The sequence below is a fragment of the Rissa tridactyla genome, chromosome 2 (genome assembly GCF_028500815.1).
Source record: "Rissa tridactyla isolate bRisTri1 chromosome 2, bRisTri1.patW.cur.20221130, whole genome shotgun sequence".
In the NCBI taxonomy this organism is placed as follows: Eukaryota; Metazoa; Chordata; class Aves; order Charadriiformes; family Laridae; genus Rissa; species Rissa tridactyla.
Genome location: NC_071467.1, coordinates 35,470,678 through 35,493,763, shown reverse-complemented (window position 1 = coordinate 35,493,763; position 23,086 = coordinate 35,470,678). Strand labels below are relative to the sequence as shown.

The 23,086-nt window shown below is 41.9% G+C and overlaps 1 protein-coding gene across 5 annotated transcripts in view; it reads right to left on the bottom strand.

The window, feature by feature from the left end:
• Positions 1 to 17,257: 17,257 nt before the first annotated feature.
• Positions 17,258 to 23,086, bottom strand: part of STAU2 (staufen double-stranded RNA binding protein 2) — a 170,466-nt gene continuing 164,637 nt past the window's right edge. For all 5 annotated transcript variants that reach the window (XM_054190269.1, XM_054190272.1, XM_054190276.1 and 2 more), the window contains 2 exons: positions 19,220 to 19,308; positions 17,258 to 18,368 (listed from right to left, as the gene is read on the bottom strand). In XM_054190269.1, coding sequence (XP_054046244.1) covers positions 18,275 to 18,368; positions 19,220 to 19,308 — 183 coding nt within the window. In that variant the 3' untranslated portion in view covers positions 17,258 to 18,274. The remainder of the gene's footprint in view (positions 18,369 to 19,219; positions 19,309 to 23,086) is intronic.

The following is a 23,086-nucleotide window of genomic DNA, read 5'->3' as shown; positions in this document are numbered from 1 at the left end:
GGTATACCAGAAGACTACCAGAGAAAATGTCCACAATTTCTGGGGAAAAAAGTACAAGGAAGGGGGACAAAAAGCATGCCTAAGCACTCAACAGAGAAAGAGGCCTGCCTGGGATGGGCAAAAGTTACTCTGAGCCTGAGGGTCCCCAGGCGTGCTTTCTCAGGTACCACCACGGAGAAGCAGCTAGCTGTGTGCCAGGCCACATGGAGGCAGAAACAGCTGATCAGGCTGTATTTGCGTACCACTTTGAAGAGGTTTCTTTAATGCTAGTGACACGTGTGTCAAAGGGTAGGGTTCCTCCTGCTCCAAGGTAACTCTCCATAAAGAGAAGCTACCTGAGAGAAGAAGAGAGGAGGACTTGGAAGGCCACCTAATGGGTACCTTTCTGGTCATACTGTCATCAAGAAACAGGATTTTATCAGGACGTCAGTAAAATCCTCTTGGGATTGGGTTGATAAACCAATGGCAAAGGGATATACATCAGCATTGACAAGCTGATTAATGGGGTGTCCTTTGAGAAAGAAGCAATTGTTCATTCTCAAGGAGATCTGCAAAGTAGTAGTGAAGGAGCTGGGTGCTGGTCTCAGTATCAGAGTGAATTACGCTGCCTGGGCTAAAGGAACAAGGCACGCTCCTTACCATATCCACATTGACTGTCCAGGCACTGCAACTTTGTTGAAGAGTCACTCAAAAAGCCACGCAAACTGATCATCTGTGTAATCAGAACCTACCTACTTGACCTACCTACTCACAGCAATGAGAGGTCTATGGACAGTCAATGTGGATGCAACTAAGCTGTTTTTCATTAGAATAAAACTAGGATGCGATCATTCAAAACCTCTGGAACAACATGACACCTGTTAGTCACACTGAGGGCTGTTGCTGCCTCTGTGAGATACAACTATTGGCTCTGTCTCATGTGTGTCAGCATTATCCGTCCCAGCTGGTTGAAATATTCTGGATTGCTTCACAGATCTGGTACAGATAGGCTGTCTCTGAGTCAGTGAACTGCCAGGTCACAATGAAAACATGTTTTTCCTCTGTGCTGTCTTTCTTCACTAGTAATAGCCTAATTGCCTTGGAATTTGACATATACAGGTTATGAGTGATTTTGTACATTTTAATCTGATCAATTGCTCACTGTAATTTATCATTTTCCAAAAGTGAAGAAATAAAGGTATTTGAAAATGGAAGTCCAATTCTCACCTCTTCCGTTTAGGCTGCATAAAACATAGGAAAAAAAACCCTTGCCTTAAGTGCGCAATCACAGAACAAATACGAGTGGTGGACCTGACACAAATCAGAGCTGACTTGATCTAGCTTGGGCATTGAAATAATTTTATTTTTTTTCATTTGCCATGCAGCCTAAAGTCAGACTGTCCCAGCTGTAGCTAATACGAAACTCCTCTATATACGAGGGGTAAAACTTTGATAGGCTTTTTTGGCTGTATTTTGCTATAATAACAGTACCAAACAAGTGGCTGACGCAGGGCTCGGAGGGCACCATCCAGCAGGTAACCTGCAGGACCAGCTCTGATTGTGGTGTAGAGTTCAAGTCCCCTCCCAAGCGTGATTTATGCCTAGATGGAGCAAATCTTTGATGTGCTGTGTGGGGCAGTCATCAGTCTCATCTGGCCAGGACACAGCTGAAAGGTGAATGAAGTGAGTGAGAAGAAACCATTTCAGTTGAAAACAGGATCTCGGAGATTTGCGTGTTCCTGGCATATTCCTATATTCAGCAGGGCTTTCCAGCACAAATTAGCAATGGCCTAATTTATATGCGTTCAGTGGATTTGGGCTCTCAGACCAAGATCAGCCAGAGGATTCCAAGAACATTCCTAGAGGAGCAGTATTTGCCCTGGAACTGGATGTTATCCATCCAGAAATACACCAGATGAAGAAGCAGCTGCTAGAAAGGAGGCAGAAAGCTGTCTGCCATGAACCTTGTACATGCTGCTCTGCGTCTAATATCCATGAGGAAAGGGGGATTCTGATCTGGCTCACGAATTTACCAAACAGCAAGGACAGATGATGAGTTTATGCTGCAAAATAAGGGAAACTGACATAATATGGGTGAAACATCAGCTGTGTGGAAAATAATCCGTGATACAAAGGAGCGCTATGAGTACAAGGCTGGACGTGGCAGAAGGAGCATCATCAGTGTCTTCTAGCACAGGACATGAAAGGAAGGGGTAAAGTGTGGAAATGAGTCTATCAGTGAACAGCGCTTGAGATTGAATGACGGAAGACTGGAAAGGGACATGGCTATACTGATCCAGGTCAAACATAAGTAATGTTAAGATTATGGAACTTATGCTCCAGGTCCAAACCTGGAGCAGCCAGTAGCTCATCTAAGTTAGAGAGAGAGCGATGAGTGTGGGCTCATCTGCACAGCAGTTTTGAAAATGGGACAAAGTGGGCATCTGAGTTAGTGCAGTCAGTGCCTGGCTATTTGTGTAACCGGGCTCTGGGAGAAGGAGCAGCACAAGGTGTTTTCAGAAGGACTCCTGCAGAGACACTTTGGTGGGTGCACAGAGCCATCCCAGCTCCCGTCCTGGTATGATGGTGTCAGCTGGGTTGGGACCCTTCTGAGCCTCTATGTAGGGGTCTCCATGCTGTCACCTCCGTCAGTTTGGGGACACAATGCAGTGACACCTGGCCTAGCCCCGAAGACAGCCAGCTCAGGCTCAGCAAGACGTGTCTATTCAGGCTCCATACTACATAAAAATGGCTAACCCGTTTTCAGGCCAGGCTGACTGTGGCAACCACAGCGGCCTCCTGCTGTCACTAATCTACAGTCATCCACCGATGATGGAGAAGACCTGAGTGAAGCAGGTCATATTACAGCTGGATAGTTATGGATAATGGCAGCTGAATATATGTTTATGCCCCTAAAAGTGATTACACGAGACTTAAGCTGATTATTACTTGGAGACCTCTACATGTAAGTTGTGAAGCCAGTTGGGATTTAGAGCAGGTCTCACTCACGTTTAATTTCCTAAACGGCACAAAACTATTAAGGTCAAGATAGTGAAGCATGAATATGCTGAGGAGGTTGTGATGTACCTGTGGCAAGGTTGTATTTTGATGAACTTCAACATGTGTCATGTAGCCACTAATGACAGCCGTGTCAGAGAGGTGCTGACTGCTGGAAGCGGAGGTTCAGGCTTGTCACATTCCCATTTTTGAAGTGTAATACAAGCTGCCTCACTGGGTGGTGGATTAGTCTTGAAGAGTTCCGTTAGCTCTAAGCCAGGGTGTAGAGCTCCACAAGTCCTTATTCTACTTAGCATATCTATTAAGTTAAACATTTCGGACGATCATCTTTGTGAATTCATGGGAAAATACTACTAGTATACGAGCTTGTCATCACAGCTTGTGGTCATCTAAATGTAAAACCACTTAGAGACAATGAGGGCCAGAAAGAAAGTTTTGTTTCACCATGGTCAGAATCATCTAAGCATAAAAAGGTGTAATAAGGGTTTGCTTAGATGATGCCAAACAACCGTTCAAATGAGACAAGGCCTGGGAAATATAAGTCATGATGGTGAATTTTTCAGAATTATGTGTACAGGTTATAATGGAAAATGTATTGCTCCTCTGGCTCAGAAACTTGGGTGCAATTTAGAGAAATGCCAGCATTTGGTTTGTTCCTGCTGAATGAGTCGGGGGTCCCACTTCCCCGAGGTATTTTGGAAATCCCTACCCCTTCTCTTGATGATCTGTAATGCAGCGTGTCTGTGTAGACTTGAAACACTTTCTAACAAGACCTTTCTTGCCTGTAGCCTAACTGAAGGGACTTGACCACGCTGCTGAGTATGTGCTACCCAGGCTGGTTCAATAAGGCAAGACACTGTTAAATCCTGACACTGTCAAACAACACGTTGAATTTTCTTCAGTGGTCTTGAATCTCTGCGATTACATCTTTAACACATCAATAACTTAGCCTCTGGTTAGCAAGGATCGCTGAAGCATGACTAATCAGCAGATGAAAGTGTCTTTGTGGGGATTAGCTTTAATGAAAAGAAAAGGGATAGTTATTTTGGTAGTTTGAAATCTTCCATAAATCAAAGCGAATACTGACAAAGCAGGTTCATACGGTAAGAATGAAGCTATTGTGAATAAAATTAAGGGAACAGCTACTTTTATATAAATCACAGGCCAGGACAGCATTTGTAAGAGAGTTCATGGGAACAAGATCATTTAACTTCTTCAGGTGTAAATAAGTGATATTTAGCTAATGTTAAAGCATCCCTAAAGAACAACAGATGGATGAGGGTCTTTAGTGGGGAGTTTCTTTTTTGGTTTTCATGTCTTTTCTTTTTTTGCATGCAAAGAATACCCAGCTAGTTTATCTTGGCCACTTTGTTCTGTGCAGGGACAAACAGCCAACATATAACTTGTTTTTTACGACTGCCAGAGAGGAGGACATAGCCAGAGAAACTTTAGTCTGGATCACTGATAGCAGCTATTTCTGGCCTGTGTAAATTAGAAAGTTTCTTGGTATTCCATAATGTGGCTTGGAGGAGCTCATGGGGGCCATGGGGATAGTGGCAAACAGAAAGAAATGCAAACTCCATACCTTCTGGGGAGTATTCATGTTCAGCTCCTGAACTTTAGACCTCCTATATACTCCTGTGCGGTTAATGTGCTGTATAAATAATCGCCCCTTGAGCTCCTCTGGGCAGTGACTCAGAGCACCCACGCTGAAAGCTTAACCCTCTCCGATGACTGTATGGGACTCCTGAAGTTAGACTGTACATGTCAATGTATCTAACAGCTCCCTTCCCTATATGCTGTGCCACCTTCTCCATTGCTTTATTGCGACATTTAAATTTAATCCTTGCGGATGTGAGAGTGAACCCCAAACGCATAATTATAATATTGGAGTAGGTCTCTGCCTCTGACTTAAGTGAACATCCTTTCAGGTAGCCTGAGGCAAATGGAAAAACAGCTTAGATCCAGTCCCCTTGTTTTCAGCTATGCTTTTGTACCACTTTCATACGTACTTTTTGAAAAAAGCTATTGAAACACTTGGTCCTCATGCTGCAGGAACTGTTGCTGAATGGTTGATTGGAAATCACAAATGTTTGCTCATCAATCTAAAGAAATGTATCATTAAAAGTAAGCATCTAGGTAGAAATATCGACTTACAGTACTGCTCATTACTGTATTGGAGGGCTTCCCATGCTCTGGAGTCTTTCATTTTGGGGTGTTTTTTTCCCTGTGTGCTCTCTTTCCCTTGTGCTCTCCCAGCTCAAGCTTCCAAGGGTCTCTGGTGAGTGACAGAGCTCACTGCTGAAGAGTTTGTGAATTAGGGTCATATCCTAAGGTTTTTTAGAATTGTTTTCACATTTTTAAGACAATTTCCAATTAACCATTAACCAGACAATTAACCATTAACTGAGGCTAATGATTAAATATTTAATATGGATCACTATTCTAACCAGTGCCAATTTTTCCTTCTTTTTCTGTACGAACACGCTCTATATTCAAAGTCAGTGGGAATGTGTACATGTGTGTGTGCGCGCATGTGTATCTGGGTTTTAAAATCATAGTGCAGTTATTGGAAGTTTTCTAGAGAAATTGAAGCAAATGACTGTGTGGTTACATAGCGACAAGAGTAGGATTAAAAAATAATTTCAATGGAAGAATTTACCACGCTGCCTGGTATAATTACTCTTCCATTACGTAGTTTTTAGGGTCACAGTGAAAAAATAAAAACCCCAGACCAACAAAACTCTGTAATTCATGATGTTTACATGATTCATAATTTACAATGGGAAGGAAATGGAACGTTATGTGAAAAAATGCTATGCACATTTTTGCACAACATTCTACTGATATATGAATCATGCTTGTCTTTGGTTAACTCAAGGGAAATAATCCCAGTAATGTATGTAAGGCAGTCATGCCCACATGTCTGGGGTTTTTTATATCCAGATTTCAGTGGAAAGAGAGATACTTTTTAAACAGATGGCAAACAAGCCCCTTTCCCCCCAACTACTTAGCAAATTTAATAACATAGCTAATTATAGGACCGTGTATGTTAATCCATTCATATGCTCGCTCCATATATTTAATGTCACAAGTCAAAGGGATCTATGGAATTGCTGGGCAATAGCAGCTAAATTACATCCAGACAATATTCCCTCTTTAAGTATGCTTTTGAGACCGAATCTCTTGGGATTTCTGTTGGCAATTCAGTACAAACGCTCATGTAGAATTCTCTAGCTGCAGTCCAGTAGTGACGGTAGGAGAAGCTGAAACGCACTCAGAGGCTGCATCTGCCTGGTCTAAGGTGATGTCCCATGTCACATTTACTCTCAAGGGTCAGAAGGAAGAAGATGAAGACAGTTGTTCCCTGTGAATTTTCCCCTTGGTTGCTGGCTGTGTCATGGGGCCGTGATGCTCCCAGGGCTGTTGGCAGGAGAGCCACAGCCATCTGCTCAGGTGAAAGGGCCGTTCCCTTCACTCAGAGCTGCTGCTTCTCTTTAAATCACCATGTTCCAGTGTTTAAAGGGTGGCTACAGAGAAGATGGAGACTCCCTTTTTACATGAGTCACATGGAAAAGACAAGGGGCAATGGGTACAAGTTACTCCTGGGGACATTCCGATTGGACATGAGAGGAAAATTTTCCACAATGAGAACAATCAGCCATTGGAATAATCTCCCTAGGGAAGTGGTGGATTCCCTGACATTGGACACTCTTTAAGATTCAGCAGGACAGGGTGCTGGGCCATCTTGTCTAGACCTTGCTTTTGCCAAGAAAGGACCAGATGATCTTTGAGGTCCCTTCCAACCTGGTATTCTGTGATTCTTTCTAGACCCTCCCCTCCACTCCACTCCACTCCAGAAGACCTGGTAACAATTGATGAAATACTATACCAGGTCAGCATGTCAAGAACCTACATACTACTGAGAGCTGCCTGTTGAGGGTCAGCAAGGACTAGGAGCCACCACCACTTAGACCTGTGAAGCATCAGCCCTATCTTTGACTGTAAGAAGGAGAGGGTGTGAATATTTCTTGGTGGTGCATCTAATGTTATTTTGCATGCGTTACAACTAAAGTATGTGTGACGCCATTCATGCTGGAGGTCAGAAGCAACTTTGAAAACATGCTTTTCTGAGGGGAGAGGCATGCTAATTATCTGTGAGGACAATGGCTCATTTCTCTGTGACTGACACTATGGAGTACTTTGTACCAACAAAAGCCTGATCTCAAGTGTCAGATGCACTGAGTTCAGGGTTCTTACATCAAAAGCCGTCTGTATGGCAAGGAAAACAACCTCAGAACCAGACCATCTCTTGGTTAGTTTTATATTTGTCATATGTAAAAGATTTGTCAGTCAGGAAGGTCTGGCTGTTTCCATCACCAGTCCTTTTTATGTAGAATTCAAAGCATATTACTAATAAAGTGTAAAAATTCAGGTTAAAAAATGTGAAACTTGTAAGAGAAAACAGTAATACTGTCTGGAACAGGTTAAACACCAAAAAGGGCAGAGAAAATTTAGAGTATCTGAGTTCCATAATCTATGGATCTGCCTACACGTATCTGTTTGCTTCAAGTGCTCTTTGTGATCTGTCAGAATTATTTAAAAACTTTAAAAAATGTATGGAAACGAATTTAGTCACGTATCACAGACTAGCTCAGGAAAAAGAAGAGTCTCACAAATCACAGAGGGATTAAGTGGGGGGGGGATTCAGAAAAGTGAGGGTTGGTGACGTCTGTTTTTGTGCAAGTGCCATCCTCACCCTCCAAATGTAGGGGCGAGGTGTCTCTCAATTCATTTAACCATTGCGACACCCATTCGCTTCCCACAAAATGTTGACAACTCGAAATATTCATGCTGCAGACAGTGGCTGCAAGCTAATCTCCTGTTTGAGTTTTCCTGTTCATTTCCTTCATTTTGTTACTTTCATAATTAAACTTATTTTATCCCAGATTTTAACTCTTGGAGCTGTCAGAAAAGCCAAAACTGCAGTGAGTTTATGGACTTCTACACTACCCCCACAAAGACAGGGTTTTTGTCCAGCCGCTTGGTCCATTCGTACAGCCCTTGGTGGGATGGAGGTGCTGATGCTCCAGTCTACTGCTTGCCCCGTTTCTGCTGCGGGGTTGTGCCCACAGAGCGACTGTCCCACACTCTGCAAAAGTCTTCACCTGAAAAAAGCCTCCCAGGAAAGATTTCCACTGAGACCAGGGGAGCAACTCAGCCCTCTCTGCTACCACTGGCTTTCTCTGCTGCCTCATCCCAACCCCATAGCTAGTCTGTGCCTTTACTCCCAAGGCAGCATCCCTTCCCTATGAATGTATTTCTCTGAAGTGCCATGTAGTCCTGTAGTCCTGAATCCGCTGCCCCCCAAATCCTATATTCTTCCTAAAGTCTGTAGGTTGCTTTTAAAAATAGAGTATGCCCTGGCTGTGTGTCTCGCTGGGCAGAGGGCCTACTGCCTGTCATCCTTGATGTCTCTCTTACTACTTGTTTCAGCTGGTTGTTTTCTCGGTATTTAAAGGCTTTGTTGTGTTCCACACTTTCAATTAAGGAGGAAAAATGCTCTCTGTGTTGTAAGAGTGAAACTGGCAGTTGTACGCTTTGGTTTGTAGCATAAACAGTTGCACAAGGATTCATTGGCAACCTTCCCTTCACTAAGGAGGCTATCAGCTAAATGTCACAGATGTGTCTGGGTCTTGCCAAGAGCTGGAAATGTACTGGGAAACTTCTGAAAATGCCCTCAATTAAAAAAAAAAAAAAAGCTCTCAAGTCTCAAGGATATAGTGGACACGTGCTAGCTACAGCAGAGGATGGAGACTCTCCGAGCATATGGTTAGCGTTTCTTCTTGTGCATTCCTCCTTACCTCTGGAGTCCTCTTCCTCACGTAACGGGCTGTGCCTCTCCCCCCGCTCGAAGCGAGTCTTCCTCCTCAGCAGCTCACTTCTTCCGTGTGGCCTATAAAGCTGAGCTTTTCCTTCTTGGTAACAGGATCACAAATAGTGTAAAACACTAAAAATGCCCTAACCCCTTGACACCTTTGTTATAACCAAAGCAACAGCATGATCTTATTGCTGGAACGCTTGCCCTCCCTTCCCTCATCACCCATGATCGCGTCATGGTTTAACTACAGCCTAATCCTGCAAACACTTCCTACCCAGCAGAGCACTTACCAGCGCCTAAGTAGCCCACTGACATTGGTGGATTATTCCAGGTAGTACGTCCTAGGAAAGCTAAAGAAGTGTTTGTACCACTGGGCCATTTGGTTTGCAAGCTCTTGGGGGATATTATCTTTTGTCTATAAAGAATCATGCACACGCATGGTGCTGTATAAATAATTAATAATAACAGAACTCACATCAAACTAGCACATATGGGAATTCGTACCTCTGGCTTTCCTGGCCGCTAGAAGAAAAATCACAGAATTATGGAGTTTGGAGAAAGCCTCCTGATAGCATATCTGGGTTTGTAGAGTTCACCTCTCTTTGGGAAAGTGTTTTCTCTTCCTCTGCACCAGAGGAAACATTGAAGGACCTTCACCTGGCAAGAAATGCACAGGAAGCATATTTTAAGTTAATCCAAAATCTGATGAATATCTCCCAAAGGTAAATTAAAGCTCTTATCACCCTGTCTAACCTTTAATTGCATAACACAGGAGATCTGGGTTTTATCAAACTCTTGACTCTTTTTGTGTTAAGATTTCTTTGGCTTTCAGCAATATTGCACAAATTGTTCCTTGGTGAAGGCCTTAAGCAATAAAATTAAACTGCTAATTTTATTTCCAATGCACTCACCCTTTTTGTTCTCAACTTTTCTTATACTCTTTTCTCTCCAAAATATGACAGAATGAATCTGAATGGATTCAAGTTATCGAACAAAAATAAAAGATTAAACCAGGGAAAGCAAATATGCAAGCAAAAACAGAGCTGAGAGGCCGCAGAAGCTTGGAGCTGTATGTGATGTTAACTTCTGTATTAAAAAGAAAAGCAAAAGACTCCCTTTTTTTTAATGTGATTAAGAAGGACAATAAACCTAAGGTACCTGTTAGAACATAGTTCCCTTTTGACTTCAGATGCAACAGATGGTTTCTAATTCCAAGAATCCATAAGAATGAGTCTTTCTGTCAAGATACTGAGTTTGTCATGGTCATACGTTTCTCGGGCTTACATCACCTGTTGCTCAGAGGGAAGTTCATCACTCGAGTGCAGTAGTCATGAAGGAAGGTAGTTTCCTTCTCAGTAAGAACACTTCTGTTTTTTTAGGGGGAGGGTGACATACGTACATCAAATTCAACTGCTGTACTTTCCACATGCTTTTGCAGACCAGACTGAGTTGTAAAACGCACAGGTTCAGATTACTATGAATTTTTGTTGCGCTGTCAATGTCTTTGATTAGCAGGTAGAATATACTTTTCCGCCTTCAAAGAAGGCTTTAGCCACCAAAACATGGAAGTCACTGGGCTGCTTCCCATCTCCGTGGAAACCATTCCATTTTGTACAGAATAATTTAATATTCAGTGGTTCAGAGAGTACAAAAATGAACATGAACAACTGCCTCTTGATAGCTGATATTGATATTTCACTATTTTAAGGAAAAAACTTGGAACGCCAGGCTCTTTCTGTCCTACTCTACAAGTACCCTAAGCACCAAGTAATTTTCTTTTCTCACTGATTTAGTGAATACTGAATAGATCTGTCCGAAGTGAAGAGGACCAGCTGGAGAGATGGATGACACTGCTTCAGCAGACTACAGCCTGGTGGCTCAGGGCATTCTTCGAAGCAACGTGCAGAGGAAAAAGTTAAACTCCAGCCTTAACTACTGAGTAAAAAGCAGATTTTTGTAGGGAGAAGTTCCTCCTTCACCAGTACTTTGTATCTTGCCTAAACTGGTAAGAATCCCTGAAAGTATACAGCATAGGGTATCCTCTTCTTGGGAGAAAGGGAGCATGCAGCTTCAGAGTCCCAAAGCGTCTGGAGTAGGAAATAGTTCACGTGGCTAAGATCAAAGTGCTTCTGAACATGCCCAGAAATGGAGATTTACATGAGCCATCTTCTGCTTTGAGAAGCTGGCTGGCTGCGGACTTTAAGAGGTTTTGTGTTAGATCTGGGGTGTACAGAGATTTTTCCATACCTAGTTTGCCTCTAAGTAAGCCACTTCAACATCTGTGTATCTAGAATGTAGGTGCTTCTTAAAATAGCATTCTGTTTTCAAATTGGCAGATAGATCATTTGGATACACATATTTAAATGCACACAGACACACACACAAATATACGTAGTTTGAATCCATACACACACACACACAGAAACACACAAGTATATGTAATATTTAAGCATAGTATGCATTTATAATAAGATAATATATAAAATATACTATATATAAAAAATGTTTAACTCCATTCAAAAAAGCCAGTACTGTCCCTTTTTCTAGATTGTGCAAAACTGCTATTTTGTGTTTATTCTTCAACTGAAACAAAATGTGAAGGACTTTCGTTTGTAAAAAGAAACGAAACCATGATTTATTTGGGAAGGGTTTGTTAGGGTTTTTTGCTAAACCAAAATTTAAAAGAAAATAGAAAAAAAAATAATGGAAATTATTAAGTCTGATTTCTCACAAACTTTTGCTTCATGAAAATGTTTTCATGATCTTTTTGAAATCTGTGTGGAAACTTTTGCCTCAGCTCTTGTGCAAATGCAGGAGTTCGGAGTACAACTGATGCAGAGGGGAAGGGACAGAAGACTTCCGGACTTACCCTGAGATGCCTGCAAAATCTGCCACAAAATTTTGTACATGGGGGTGTCAAGGCCTTGACAGCATCCTTCCTCCTCAACGAGCCACTTACTTACTTTTGTAGGTCTTCACAATAGACTGATAGATCTGCTGGTATTTCAAAAGCAGTTTCAAAATGACTCCAAAGGTGATATTCAAGATAATTCTGCCCAGTTGGGGTCAGATTTTCAGAAGACATCAGAAAACCTCATCCTTTCTGGTATATTTTAGCTAGGTCAGTATTATTAACATTCTGGCCCTGGGTTATTTTGTCTAAGAGTTAGAAGAAACATTGAAATAGTAGCAACATCTTTCTCTGTGCTGAGTTGATCACATGCAACAAATATTTCACAATAATAAGAGTAGCTTTGTTGAAGTGAGCAGCATAAATTGGCTGCACGGCCTTAGGCCTGGTGACTTTTCTTTTGTAAGGAACTATTTCTTTTCTGGGCTCATTTAATTGCTTACTCCTACCATGTATTGTACACGGGAACTGTAGTCTCTGCTTACCAGATACCTACCTACACTATTTCTAGGGCATCTTTAAACAATTCGCAACTTTATGAGTTACCACTGGGGTTGAACTTTCAATCACCAATAACCCCAGTGATACAACAACTGAGGACTTGGTTAATAAGGCTGTGTATAAAAGCTGGTTGGAGTATAGTTACTGTGCTGCACTCCAGACTGGTACGTCTTCCTTGACAAGAAAAAAAAATCTGCATCTCTTTTACGTTATATTTTGTTTCTGTATAGGACGAAGTCAAGATTCGTTTGCAATAAATTGTCATTTTATGATAATACAAGGCAAGAAATTTCAGTTTAAGTAGTTGGGTTATCACAGTTATATTTGATCTAGCTAGCTACGTGGCTTGGACGTACAATATTAGGTTAAATTCAGGTACTATTGAAATCAATGGACAAACCTCTGCTGTATTCAGCACAGCCTGGATGAAGCTCAGTCTTTCAGTTTCAGAAAAATGAGGTATATTTTAGGCAATAGGTAATTCAATTTTTGCACCACAGACAGATGTCACATTTTGATTTCTGTTTCCCTACCACATTTAAATACATCTTCTTTGCTTTGAACCGCATATGAAGACTTCCTGTCTTTAAACCTATATAAGTTAAAAAAACCTAACATATCTATCTCCAGCCCAGTTCAACTACAGTGAATTGGGGCTGGGGCAGGAGGTGGAAACAGGCCGTTTTAAAACAGGGAATTAGACTTGATTGACTTTATTATTATTGCCCTTGAACATTTTTAACAGGTACCCGTGGCTTATAAAAAAGAAAATGTGTATGTGTGCTATGCTGCACATATAATCACAAACAAAAGTAAATAAGCAGGCTTAGGTGATCTGTTTTAATGCACAAAGATATTTTTAATATATTGCACTGAGAGGCATAAACTGTGTTATCCAGGTTAAGTTTCCTCTCATATATTGTGTGCTGTCGGATAAAACTTCACAGGTATTCAGGCTCCCCTAGATCCTGGTTGTCAAAAATAAAAGAAAGTTTGGTCCTTAAATTTTAAGTTATATTTTCAGGTTATCAAGCACTCTGTTTTGCTTTCCCTCTTCTCATAAATCAGTTATTGAGGTCTATTTAATTAAGAACAGATTAGAAACATTTTCATTGTTGTTTTTTAAATTTCCTTTGTACTCAAGTGCTACGGAGTTAGAACACCAAGCACAAAAGTGCACAGCCAACCATGACTAACTGCATAAAGCAAATAACAAGCTGTATGATCAAAAACGAAAGCCAGTGCCATTCATGTGGAATAATAGAAATCATACCACCAAAACACTTCATACACATCTCATCTACTGACGTACACACTTGCTCAGCTCATATCACGCCTCAGGAATGCAGTTACAAACAGAAAGGGACCTGCACGAGAGGTAAATACCCAGAGGGGAAGCCGCGCTTCCCTGTGCCTCATCCTGGCGGTACTTCACCCCTTCAGCTTGAGGTTCGTTGGCTGTGGGGAGGGAAAGGCAGAGCAAGCTGTTACTCAGGACATGCTTCTCTCCTTCCAGCTGTTCTGGAGACCTGGAGGTGCTGTTTGCAAGGGCACGTAGTGATAGGACGAGGGGCAATGGTTTTAAACTAGAGCAGGGTAGGTTTAGATTAGGCATTAGGAAGAAGTTCTTTACAATGAGGGTGGTGAGACACTGGCACAGGTTGCCCAGAGAGGTGGTGGAGGCCCCATCCCTGGAGACATTCAAGGCCAGGCTTGATGAGGCTCTGAGCAACCTGGTCTAGTTGAAGATGTCCCTGCTTACTGCAGGGGGGTTGGACTAGATGACCTTTACAGGTCCCTTCCAACCCAACACATTCTATGATTCTACGATCTCCTCGGGGAGCTACGCCAAATATAGGTACCAAACACTACTGCTCAGTGCAGCTAAACTTGCCATGTTTGAGCTGGAAGGCTGGTGAAGGACAGTCACTCTCCGTTCCCACTGGTCACAGAATGATGTCCTTCCAAAGCACAGAAAAATCACCACGCAATGTTGTATTTAGGGCTCTGACATAGGCCCTGTCTTCACCATCATTAAAAATAGCCTTCAACCCTCTGCTGATTTCTCTCAGGGGTTGCAAAGGCCATTCTTATTTGAGCAAAGAAAATCTTCCCTGTTTATGGGGTGTAACTGAGAGTGGGGAAATGCTGGATATTTCTGGGAGAGGATAAAGAGATTTTTACCAAGCGTATATTTTTGACATAGTGTTTTGAAATAAACAAATGAACAAAAGACCAAACCTCTGCCTATTAACTGGAAAACAAATCCAGCTTAAAATTTTTGCTCAATTCTCGCTGCAGGAAATGTGAAACTTTCTGCTGTTTCATGGGGAATTGGAGCAGGCCAGAGAGACGAGAACAACAACAAGCAGCCACCCACCAATAAAATGCATGTAGTAAAGTACTGTCAGAGAGATCAAGGGCTTTGCATACGCGTTAGGAAGGATTCGATTTCATTGTTAGTTCAGGCCAAGAAGGAGGAGATTCCATATTCCTGCAATCGTTCATCCCGACTACTCCCCTACTGATTTTTAAAATCTGTTGTGGCTCAGGCCTTTCCTCATGCTCCAGAAGGGAGAGATGGCAGAAGGAACAAGAGCTTCTGTGGTTCCTCTCTACTCGTTATCCAAAGACCCTTTAAAAATGTTACCGATGAGTGCTAAATCTTTTAAATCCTATGACTATGACTTCGATCAAAGGAAATTATATACCAGCATAATGCTCTCTTGAATTCGGTGGGGACTCTAGCTGAGGACTAAATTCAGCTCCAATGTAAGTGGAAGGTGAATGCTGGGACGGCTGGGGACAGAAACCTGCACCCTCTTCTCCAGCTCTACGTCCCCGATGCTGCTGCATTTTGCATTCGTTGGAAGCAGCGCATCTGTCCCTTTGGAAATCAGTGCTACACGTGTCAATGCAAGAACAGAAACTTCCAGAGTGTGTGGAGTTGTTGACAGGCCAGTGTGCAATTGGAGATGATAACTCAGATATAAAAGTAATTGTGCAAATTCTCACCCTTTGAGTCATATCAGATACCCCCATTCACTCAGTGATGAAACTTTTCCTGTGCAAGTTCTTAGTTCACTGACCCCCAGAAGGTGTTGAGAAGATTTTCCGAGAGGATTCCTGAGGGTCCTGTTTTCTCTTTAGCATGATTCCTCCCAATTAGTGAGTGTTATAGGCCCAGAACTGATGACAAGTTGGGTTCTGAGTCCTTAAAGAGTTGAACATGGTGTTGACCGCAGTGCCCTCAGTACTTTGCTAGATAGGCAGACTGCCTGTCCTAAGCTTTGTTCCTTATTCCTGCCGTATTCCTAAGCACCAGTTTGCACCTCAGATCTACATCTGTAAAATATGGCATTTTCTCATCTTTGAAAGCGCTCTGAGATCCAGGATGAGAGGTGTGGGATGCGTGCAAAACAGGGAACTAAACTATTCTCGATCCTTGGCAAGCAGAAGTTTGACAAAGTCTCTACCTCAAAGAAGGTATAATCTAAAAAATAAAAATAAAAAAAAACATTCATTGCTGTCAGAAAAGTAAACTCAACACTTTTAGAACTAATAATAACATTCAGACATATTGCTACTCTTCCAGTGATTAGCTAATAATTAAACAAAACTAAATATAAAGTTTACTTTGTTCCATTGGTCCCTATTTACAAATGCTTATCTAATTTTAGGAAGGAAAATCAGAAAACAAAATCAGGTTACTGAGGGAAAATAAACTGTGTTTTAGATCATTGGACTTAAGACCTCCCCCGCAGCTTATCACTTTGCTGTTCTCCACATGCACTGCAGCAAGCCCGGCACTCAGCGCTGCGGCCACTTGCAACAAAGCAACTCGTCTGAAGTTTAGGGGACACATTTTCGTGGCTTTGCCCTGGGAATGGCAGCAAGTATCAAGCTGTACCTCGAGCTTCTGAGCAAACCAGTACAAAGGGTTTCTCTGGAGCGACGGCGGGTTCTGTTAATGCCAGGGAGACCACACTGCCAGTCTCCTTGTCACATTCTCCCCAGTGAGCTCAGCCTCTTGCCCTTAGGACAGAGTTGTCAGGGAGGGGGTTTGCCTCTCCCTTTTGTTCTCGTTCTCCATGGGAGGGGACAGCAATGCCATTTGTACTCTTTTGCATACTGGCAGGTACTGCTAAAGCACAGACTGAGTCTGTTTCTGAGCTCCCTGAGCTGGCTGCTGAGGTGAAGGAGCAGTAGAAATTCTGCTCCAATTGCCAATTAGGCAGGTAACATATCCCTGAGAAAGATGGTGTGCAAGAGCTAATTATTTTTGTATGCTGCTGCCTGAATAACTGGAGTCTGCCAGGTTCCAAATGCCCCTAGAAATCTCCCAGTTCTGTGGGAGCTGAAGGGTTCAGCTTGCTCCTGACTCTTTTATGGAGTCAGACCCCAGAAAACTGCAAACTTTTAGCACAAAAGCTCCTCATCCGCTGCGGGGAGGGGGGAGAATGAATCATACCCACAAGAAACATGAAGCAGAAAAAAGGACTCCAAAGTCTTAGTGGCCGCTGATTCTGTCAGAGCATGATGCATGCTACCCTGAAAGCCTGTCGCAGAGGTGAATCAATGCCACCCTACCTTGCACCATTTCCTTACGTTGCTGTTTGCCTGCTTTCCCGCGTGAGTCACTTGGGTTGTGATCCCCGGTTTACATGCTTCTAACATCTTGTGCAACGTTGTCGTGACTGTTATGCAGTTGGTAGAAGCTTTATGCGTTTGTTGCATTAGGTTTACATAAAATAAAATATCTGTATTGTGGATAAATAAATGACTTAAATTCCAGGATGACTGGTCTAATGCAGTAAGGTTGTAGAAGGTGGTGGCATGGGGGAAGGTAGGTTGGACCCTGGCTTTGGCATGGTAGCCAGTCATTTGTTAGTTTGTAATTGGGTTTTTTTCACTTCATTCTCTTAGCTGTCTACCTGTGAATAATAAAGAAAGAGACGACACTGTCATTGTACACATGAACTGATGTGGTTTTACTGCATTTGGCCACACACTTAAAAGAAATAGGCTGGTACAGAGCAGCCACATCCCTGCTGCCGCTCCTTTCACAAAAGAATGATCTTTACATCAACAGTCTTCCATCCTTGGCTTGATAACGTTGCAGTCCTACCTTTTGCTCTTGGTCCGAATGCAGAGATTAAAAACACTCAGTTGATGCAAACGGTGGGTTGATACAACACACAGAATGGGGTGTAGATGTGCTTCACACAACAGAGAGCAGAATTGAAGGGGAAAATGTTGCTTGGAGGCAAGACGCCTCTTTAATTGATTATGGCAAGGATAATCAATACCATATCTGCTTTTTTCCTGGAGTATATCGAGACTGATCATAACTAACATCTGTTCATGTTAAGCAAATACTTGTCATGATTTAAACTTCTGTTTGCATACAACTCTGAGTAGTGCATCTTAAAGTCATACATATTCATATAGAATGAAGAATGCATAATGTCTGCATAAAAAGATAAGCTGTATGACTATATATGAAGACAACAACTACAATTCTCACCGCACTGTCATTGGTTAATTTTAAAATATTCAAGCATTATTTAAAAAACAGTAAGCTGAACTTAAAACTACACTACGAAAAAATTGTATAACTGAACCAATGCTGACTTGTTTTCCTCCATATTAATCAATTTTAAAGTTTCCCTTTTTTTTTTTTCCCTAACACTTTTTGTTAATTAGTTGTTATTTTAACCTCCAGTAACATGATCAGACTTCTTCTGCCTCTGGGCAATTGAGTTATGCTCTGATCTTGAGTTCTAAGGGAAATGTTCAATTTTGTTTTTTTCCACAGTTGAGTAAACAGTACCGTGTATACTATCTCCTGTGTTAGAATAGTGTTGTCTTCACATAAGACTCAAATAATGGTATTAGTCATTCATTTCCTTGTACACATACACCCTATTGCGTGTTGACAGGTTTATAAGGATGCAGTGGCAGCCGTGGGTGCTGGGAAGCTCCTAGACGACAGCCTTTGAATCCTTGCAGTCCTGAGCAATGGTGCCTGAGTTAGTCTGTTTATTGTCTGCTTTCTCTCCCAGATGCTTGACTTGTCTGAAAGATTAATACATTAACAAGAGTGGTAAGGTCCAGGGTTGCACATCTTTAAGACATGTTTATTAGCAGATGGCACATGAGATTCAAAGGTCACCGTGGAAGGTAACATTTTAAAGTGAAACAACAATATTTATGTTCAAATACTATGCTGATGAGATCATATGGAAAAATGTTTCTGATTAAATTAGCTTATAAATAGCCACAATATATCTATTGAAAATTCCAAATGCCACTTTTAGTCTTCTTTCTTTTATTCTATTACTTCCTAATTTATTTAGTAACACAAGACTACCTTCTTTCGTAAACAGACTAGCAGCTGGAAAAAAAAAGCTATACTGGACAGACAATCCCACTTTCTTAAATAATTGAAAATCCAGTGTGAAACCTGGTTCTATTGTCTACTACTTAAAGGTCATAGTCCACATAAGAGTTTTTTAAGACCTGAAAGAAATTTTAACTTTTAAATTCCCTAGGGTAAAATTCATCTTGCAGACATAAGGACTTATTGGCAGATAGCTATCCTTATTTACAGGCAATATCATGTGCGACAACACGTTTGACAAAAATCACATTATGCTACTTACCCAGAATCCATACAATGGAAAGAAAATCCTTTTCTTTAGGCTTCCCATAGGAGGACTGACTGTCTCATAGCTCATTAGTAAACATTATTAGTAATGCTAAACCTGGTATCTTGTTTATCCTCTCAAGTTGTCACAAACTGTACATAAATTCCAGAGGAAATAGTTTTGCACAGGTTTAAAAGGGCAACTAAGCTCTTTAATTAACATTTCTTATCTACCACGCCACACAGGCATTAAAATGCGGAGGATTTAAACGGTACTTACTTTTCATGCGATCCGTTTTCAACTTTCATAGCCCCTTCCACTGGATCCAGTCCTTGTTCTGAAAACTGTTTCAAGGCACTTAACGCTGCCTAAAGAAAAAATGAGTTGTCAAAAAAACCCTCTGACACAACTGTATTAACACCAAATGAAGGAAGGAGTGTATTTTGATATTCTAGATTTAAATAATTTCCCGTATATTGAAGCCATTTAGGCTACAGAGCTAACAGAGTGGGTACGTGACAGCTGGTAAACAGCTCTGCTTGTGCGCGGGTTTGAGAGTATCTTCTTCTTCCTGGGTATATGAGTGACTTCCATTTGTGTTAATGCAAGCTTCATCACCTACATGAAGAACATGATATACTTTTAGGATTCTTGCCTCTCTGGCCTGTAAAGTCCCTCCAGCTTCCCCACGTGCTTTCTTAGATCCCACGCTTTCTGGAGCTCCTATGGATAAACTCTTGTCTTGTAGATGATGGCAGAAGGTGTGAACAATGAGAAGGGGGTCAGCAGGACACTACTGACACTCCGGGGCTGGATCTCGAACCACGCAGCAGACTGATGTCTTATGCACAGGTAACGAAGTGTGCTAAACAGGGTGAGCCAGTATGGGACGATTATGAAGCATCAGCAACAGAAGAACGATCAATTTTCAGCAGACATTTTTCTGTGCAAGTGCATTCTTTACTGACCAGCTCGTCTCTCATCTTCGTGAGTCCCACTTTAGGACTCAAAATTGTTCTTCTCTCCCCCCTAACTGCTTTGGCAAAAGACAAATGATTTTTTGTAATTAATTTAGCAAAGGTTGATTATGAAACTCTCAGACACCACGTGGCTGACTTTGAAAACACACCCAGCACAATAAAACTGTTGAGGTCAGTTCAGTCTTGAAGGTGAAATGTAAAGCAGAACTGAAAAACGGGTTTTTCTCATTAATCACTCCCATCTAAGATGCATTCAGAACTAATCACAGGGGAGAAAAAGGTAACTCTTCACAGGGACTGTCACCTAAGGTAACACCTCAAACACTGGAACTGACTGCAGGCCCTACAGCACTGTTCTGCACTGTCAGGCAACAACTGCTGTTTAGAAAATTGGAAGTTGCTCTCTTGTTGATTGTTGGCACAGAAAGAATCCATGTGTCTATCTTCACTTCTCGTTCCTCTCGGAGAGCAGGGATTCTGCCCGGAACAGGAGCTGCCATTGTAATGAAGTACTAGATTTGCTCTCATACTAATTCTTTGCCTGGATTCTCTCAACAGCTCCTTCCCTTGAAAGGTATGTTTATACAACTTAAATATTATTAGACAATGTGTATTTTGGTGAGATGAATAACAGCACAAAAATTGCCAGGCTGCCCTAAAGTGAAAGACCATGTATCTCAGATTTGTCTATAGTAATGACTAGCTGATAAAGCTTCAGATGGCTGTACAAGGTACTCCCACCCATAATGCATGAAGGTGGAATCTTTCTAGTCAGTGAAGTTTTATGGTGGTTTTTTTTTTTCCCCTAGCAAATAAATAAAAACCTAAACATTTTCTAAAGTGTCTTGGTAAACCTCAGATTATCACTGTTACTTACCCATCCACTCTACCTTTACCACGTGTTCTGGGCCCCCTGTTAGCTGACAGCTAACCTGCTCTCTACTTGCTCCTTCTTCCCATCCACTGACATAATTTCTTCTGCTTAAAATCTCTGCTGCCCACATCTTTCTTTTTATCCGTTTTCCATGCTATGGCGAAGGGCTGAGCCTCAGCTTCACCTCAGTAACAACTTCTCCCATTACAGGATCTTTCACTTTTATCACCCATTGGGTTCCCCAGTGAATGGATTCTCCCTTTCCTCATTTCTTCTGGTTTTCCTGACATTTTGATATATTTGCATTTTTTATAAGACAGCTCTTTCTTTACCACTTCATAGTGTTCCTTGCAGTTTCAGACGTGCATTTTCAAATCCTATAAGCTCTACTCGCTATCTGCCTTTGCATCCTCAATCTTGACTGCACAGCAAAATCACTGTTCGTTCCACCCGAATAGTTCCTCTGGCGGCAACAAGGGTTTTCATCTACTCTCCTCTCAAATCCTCTGTTTGTCCCAGTAATCCAACACATTTCTTCATGTCAGATTCTCTCTTTTCCTCCTCTCCCTGGCGTCCTTTTCATCACAATGCAAGCACTACTCATCAGGTGAGGAAGGGGAGTGATTTGGGCTGCTGTGCTGCCTTGCACAGGACTGCTCCTCTATTGTACTTTAGCTCGTCATGGGTTAACAACTATGAGAACCAAACAATTCGATGGGTAGGGTTTGGCACACAAGAATCTCCTGTCTTCTCATATCCATTTTTCCTGAGGCACATTAGCAAAACAATCAGGATCTCCCTTCTTCTTATGTACGGTCATCTAAAAACCATTACCAGGTAGCACTGCTAGGAGAGGAGGAAGCTGAGACATCTGCTCCTCCTACACTGTTTAATTGCTACGTCATCTGTTTTTGAACCCACATTGTTTACTTTGTTATATCCATTCTTAGCTTCCGGGTCTGATGTGTGAATTGTAAACTTGTTGTGGAAGAACTGTTTGTTCAGGTTATTTGTTTGTACAGTGACTTGGATGAAAAGGCTCTGATCATAGGTGGTAAGGAGTAGAGCCAAGCAATGTTTCATTCAAGATTAGATCACAGGTTGATCTTATGATATGCAGAACAGTCTGATCTTGCTCAGTGGTCACTGAAATCTCCATATCATCAAGAGATTAATTAGGCCAACGCAAACTTCCTAATTCCTTTCAAGAATTGCTCTGAATATGAGTACATCTGTTACTTACTACTGTTTTACTCATAGAACTGGCTATTGCAAGGCATACCACATAAATTACACAGCAGCTTTCAGGGTTGCTTTCCAGAGAAACTGCTTTGGAACTTCCTGGAGGAATATTGGCTGCTATCTCAATAGAAACAGATCACAAGGGCATCTCTTCTAACAGCAAGGGAAGAAGTACTACACTATAAAATAATGAATTATTTGCCTGTAAGCATGGGTCATTACTATATGGGTGTCAAGGAAGTAAATATGGAACAATTAGGGGAAAATAAATTGAAGGTATGATTCAAAGTGTTTAATGTTAAGCATGTTTAATACCAACACAACATCCGAATCCTAATGCTTGTGATGTGGTGCAGTCTCATTTCTTCATCTCACCCTTCTTCAAATCATGCCCTTCCTAAACTGAAATGTGATATAAAAGATAAGATCTCAGATCTAGTGTATTTCTGAAACCAAATATCAGAGGGGGAAAGCGGCAGGAAAGCAGCCCTGTATCTGTATCCTTGATCTTCCAAGCAGAGGTGTCAGGGTGTTTGCGTGAGCACCATTGAAGAGCCAGAGCTTTACACCATCCCTCATTGCTAGGCTTCTCACCTTTGCTGCTCTTGGAAGCCGACGATCTCTTCAAAAGCTCATGCTTCTCACTACCAAGTCCATGCTCCCCCATCTTCTGCCTCAATCCCACATCTTTCCCAAGCCACTCCAGTGCAGCTGTTCTTCCCCTACCTACTATCCATCCCAGAGCTCTGTCTTCTCTTACAGCAGAGGCGACGATCACCTCTACTTCTTCACAAATCTCCACCAACCCAGACCCCTACTTTTTCCTGCTCCTAAATGCTCTCCTACCCAGGAGCCCCAGCTTCTCCCAGCTCCCAGAGCTAAACTTTCCTTCCCGAAGTCCTCCCAACCTCCTACACCTCACAGTCCCTCTTTATCTTCCAGTTCCCTAACGTGTTCCAGTTTTGTATGAGATCTGATTTCTTTTTCGCAGAACCATGTCTCTCTCTCCATAAGATACCAATGGGGGAAGCCTAACTACTTATATCCCAA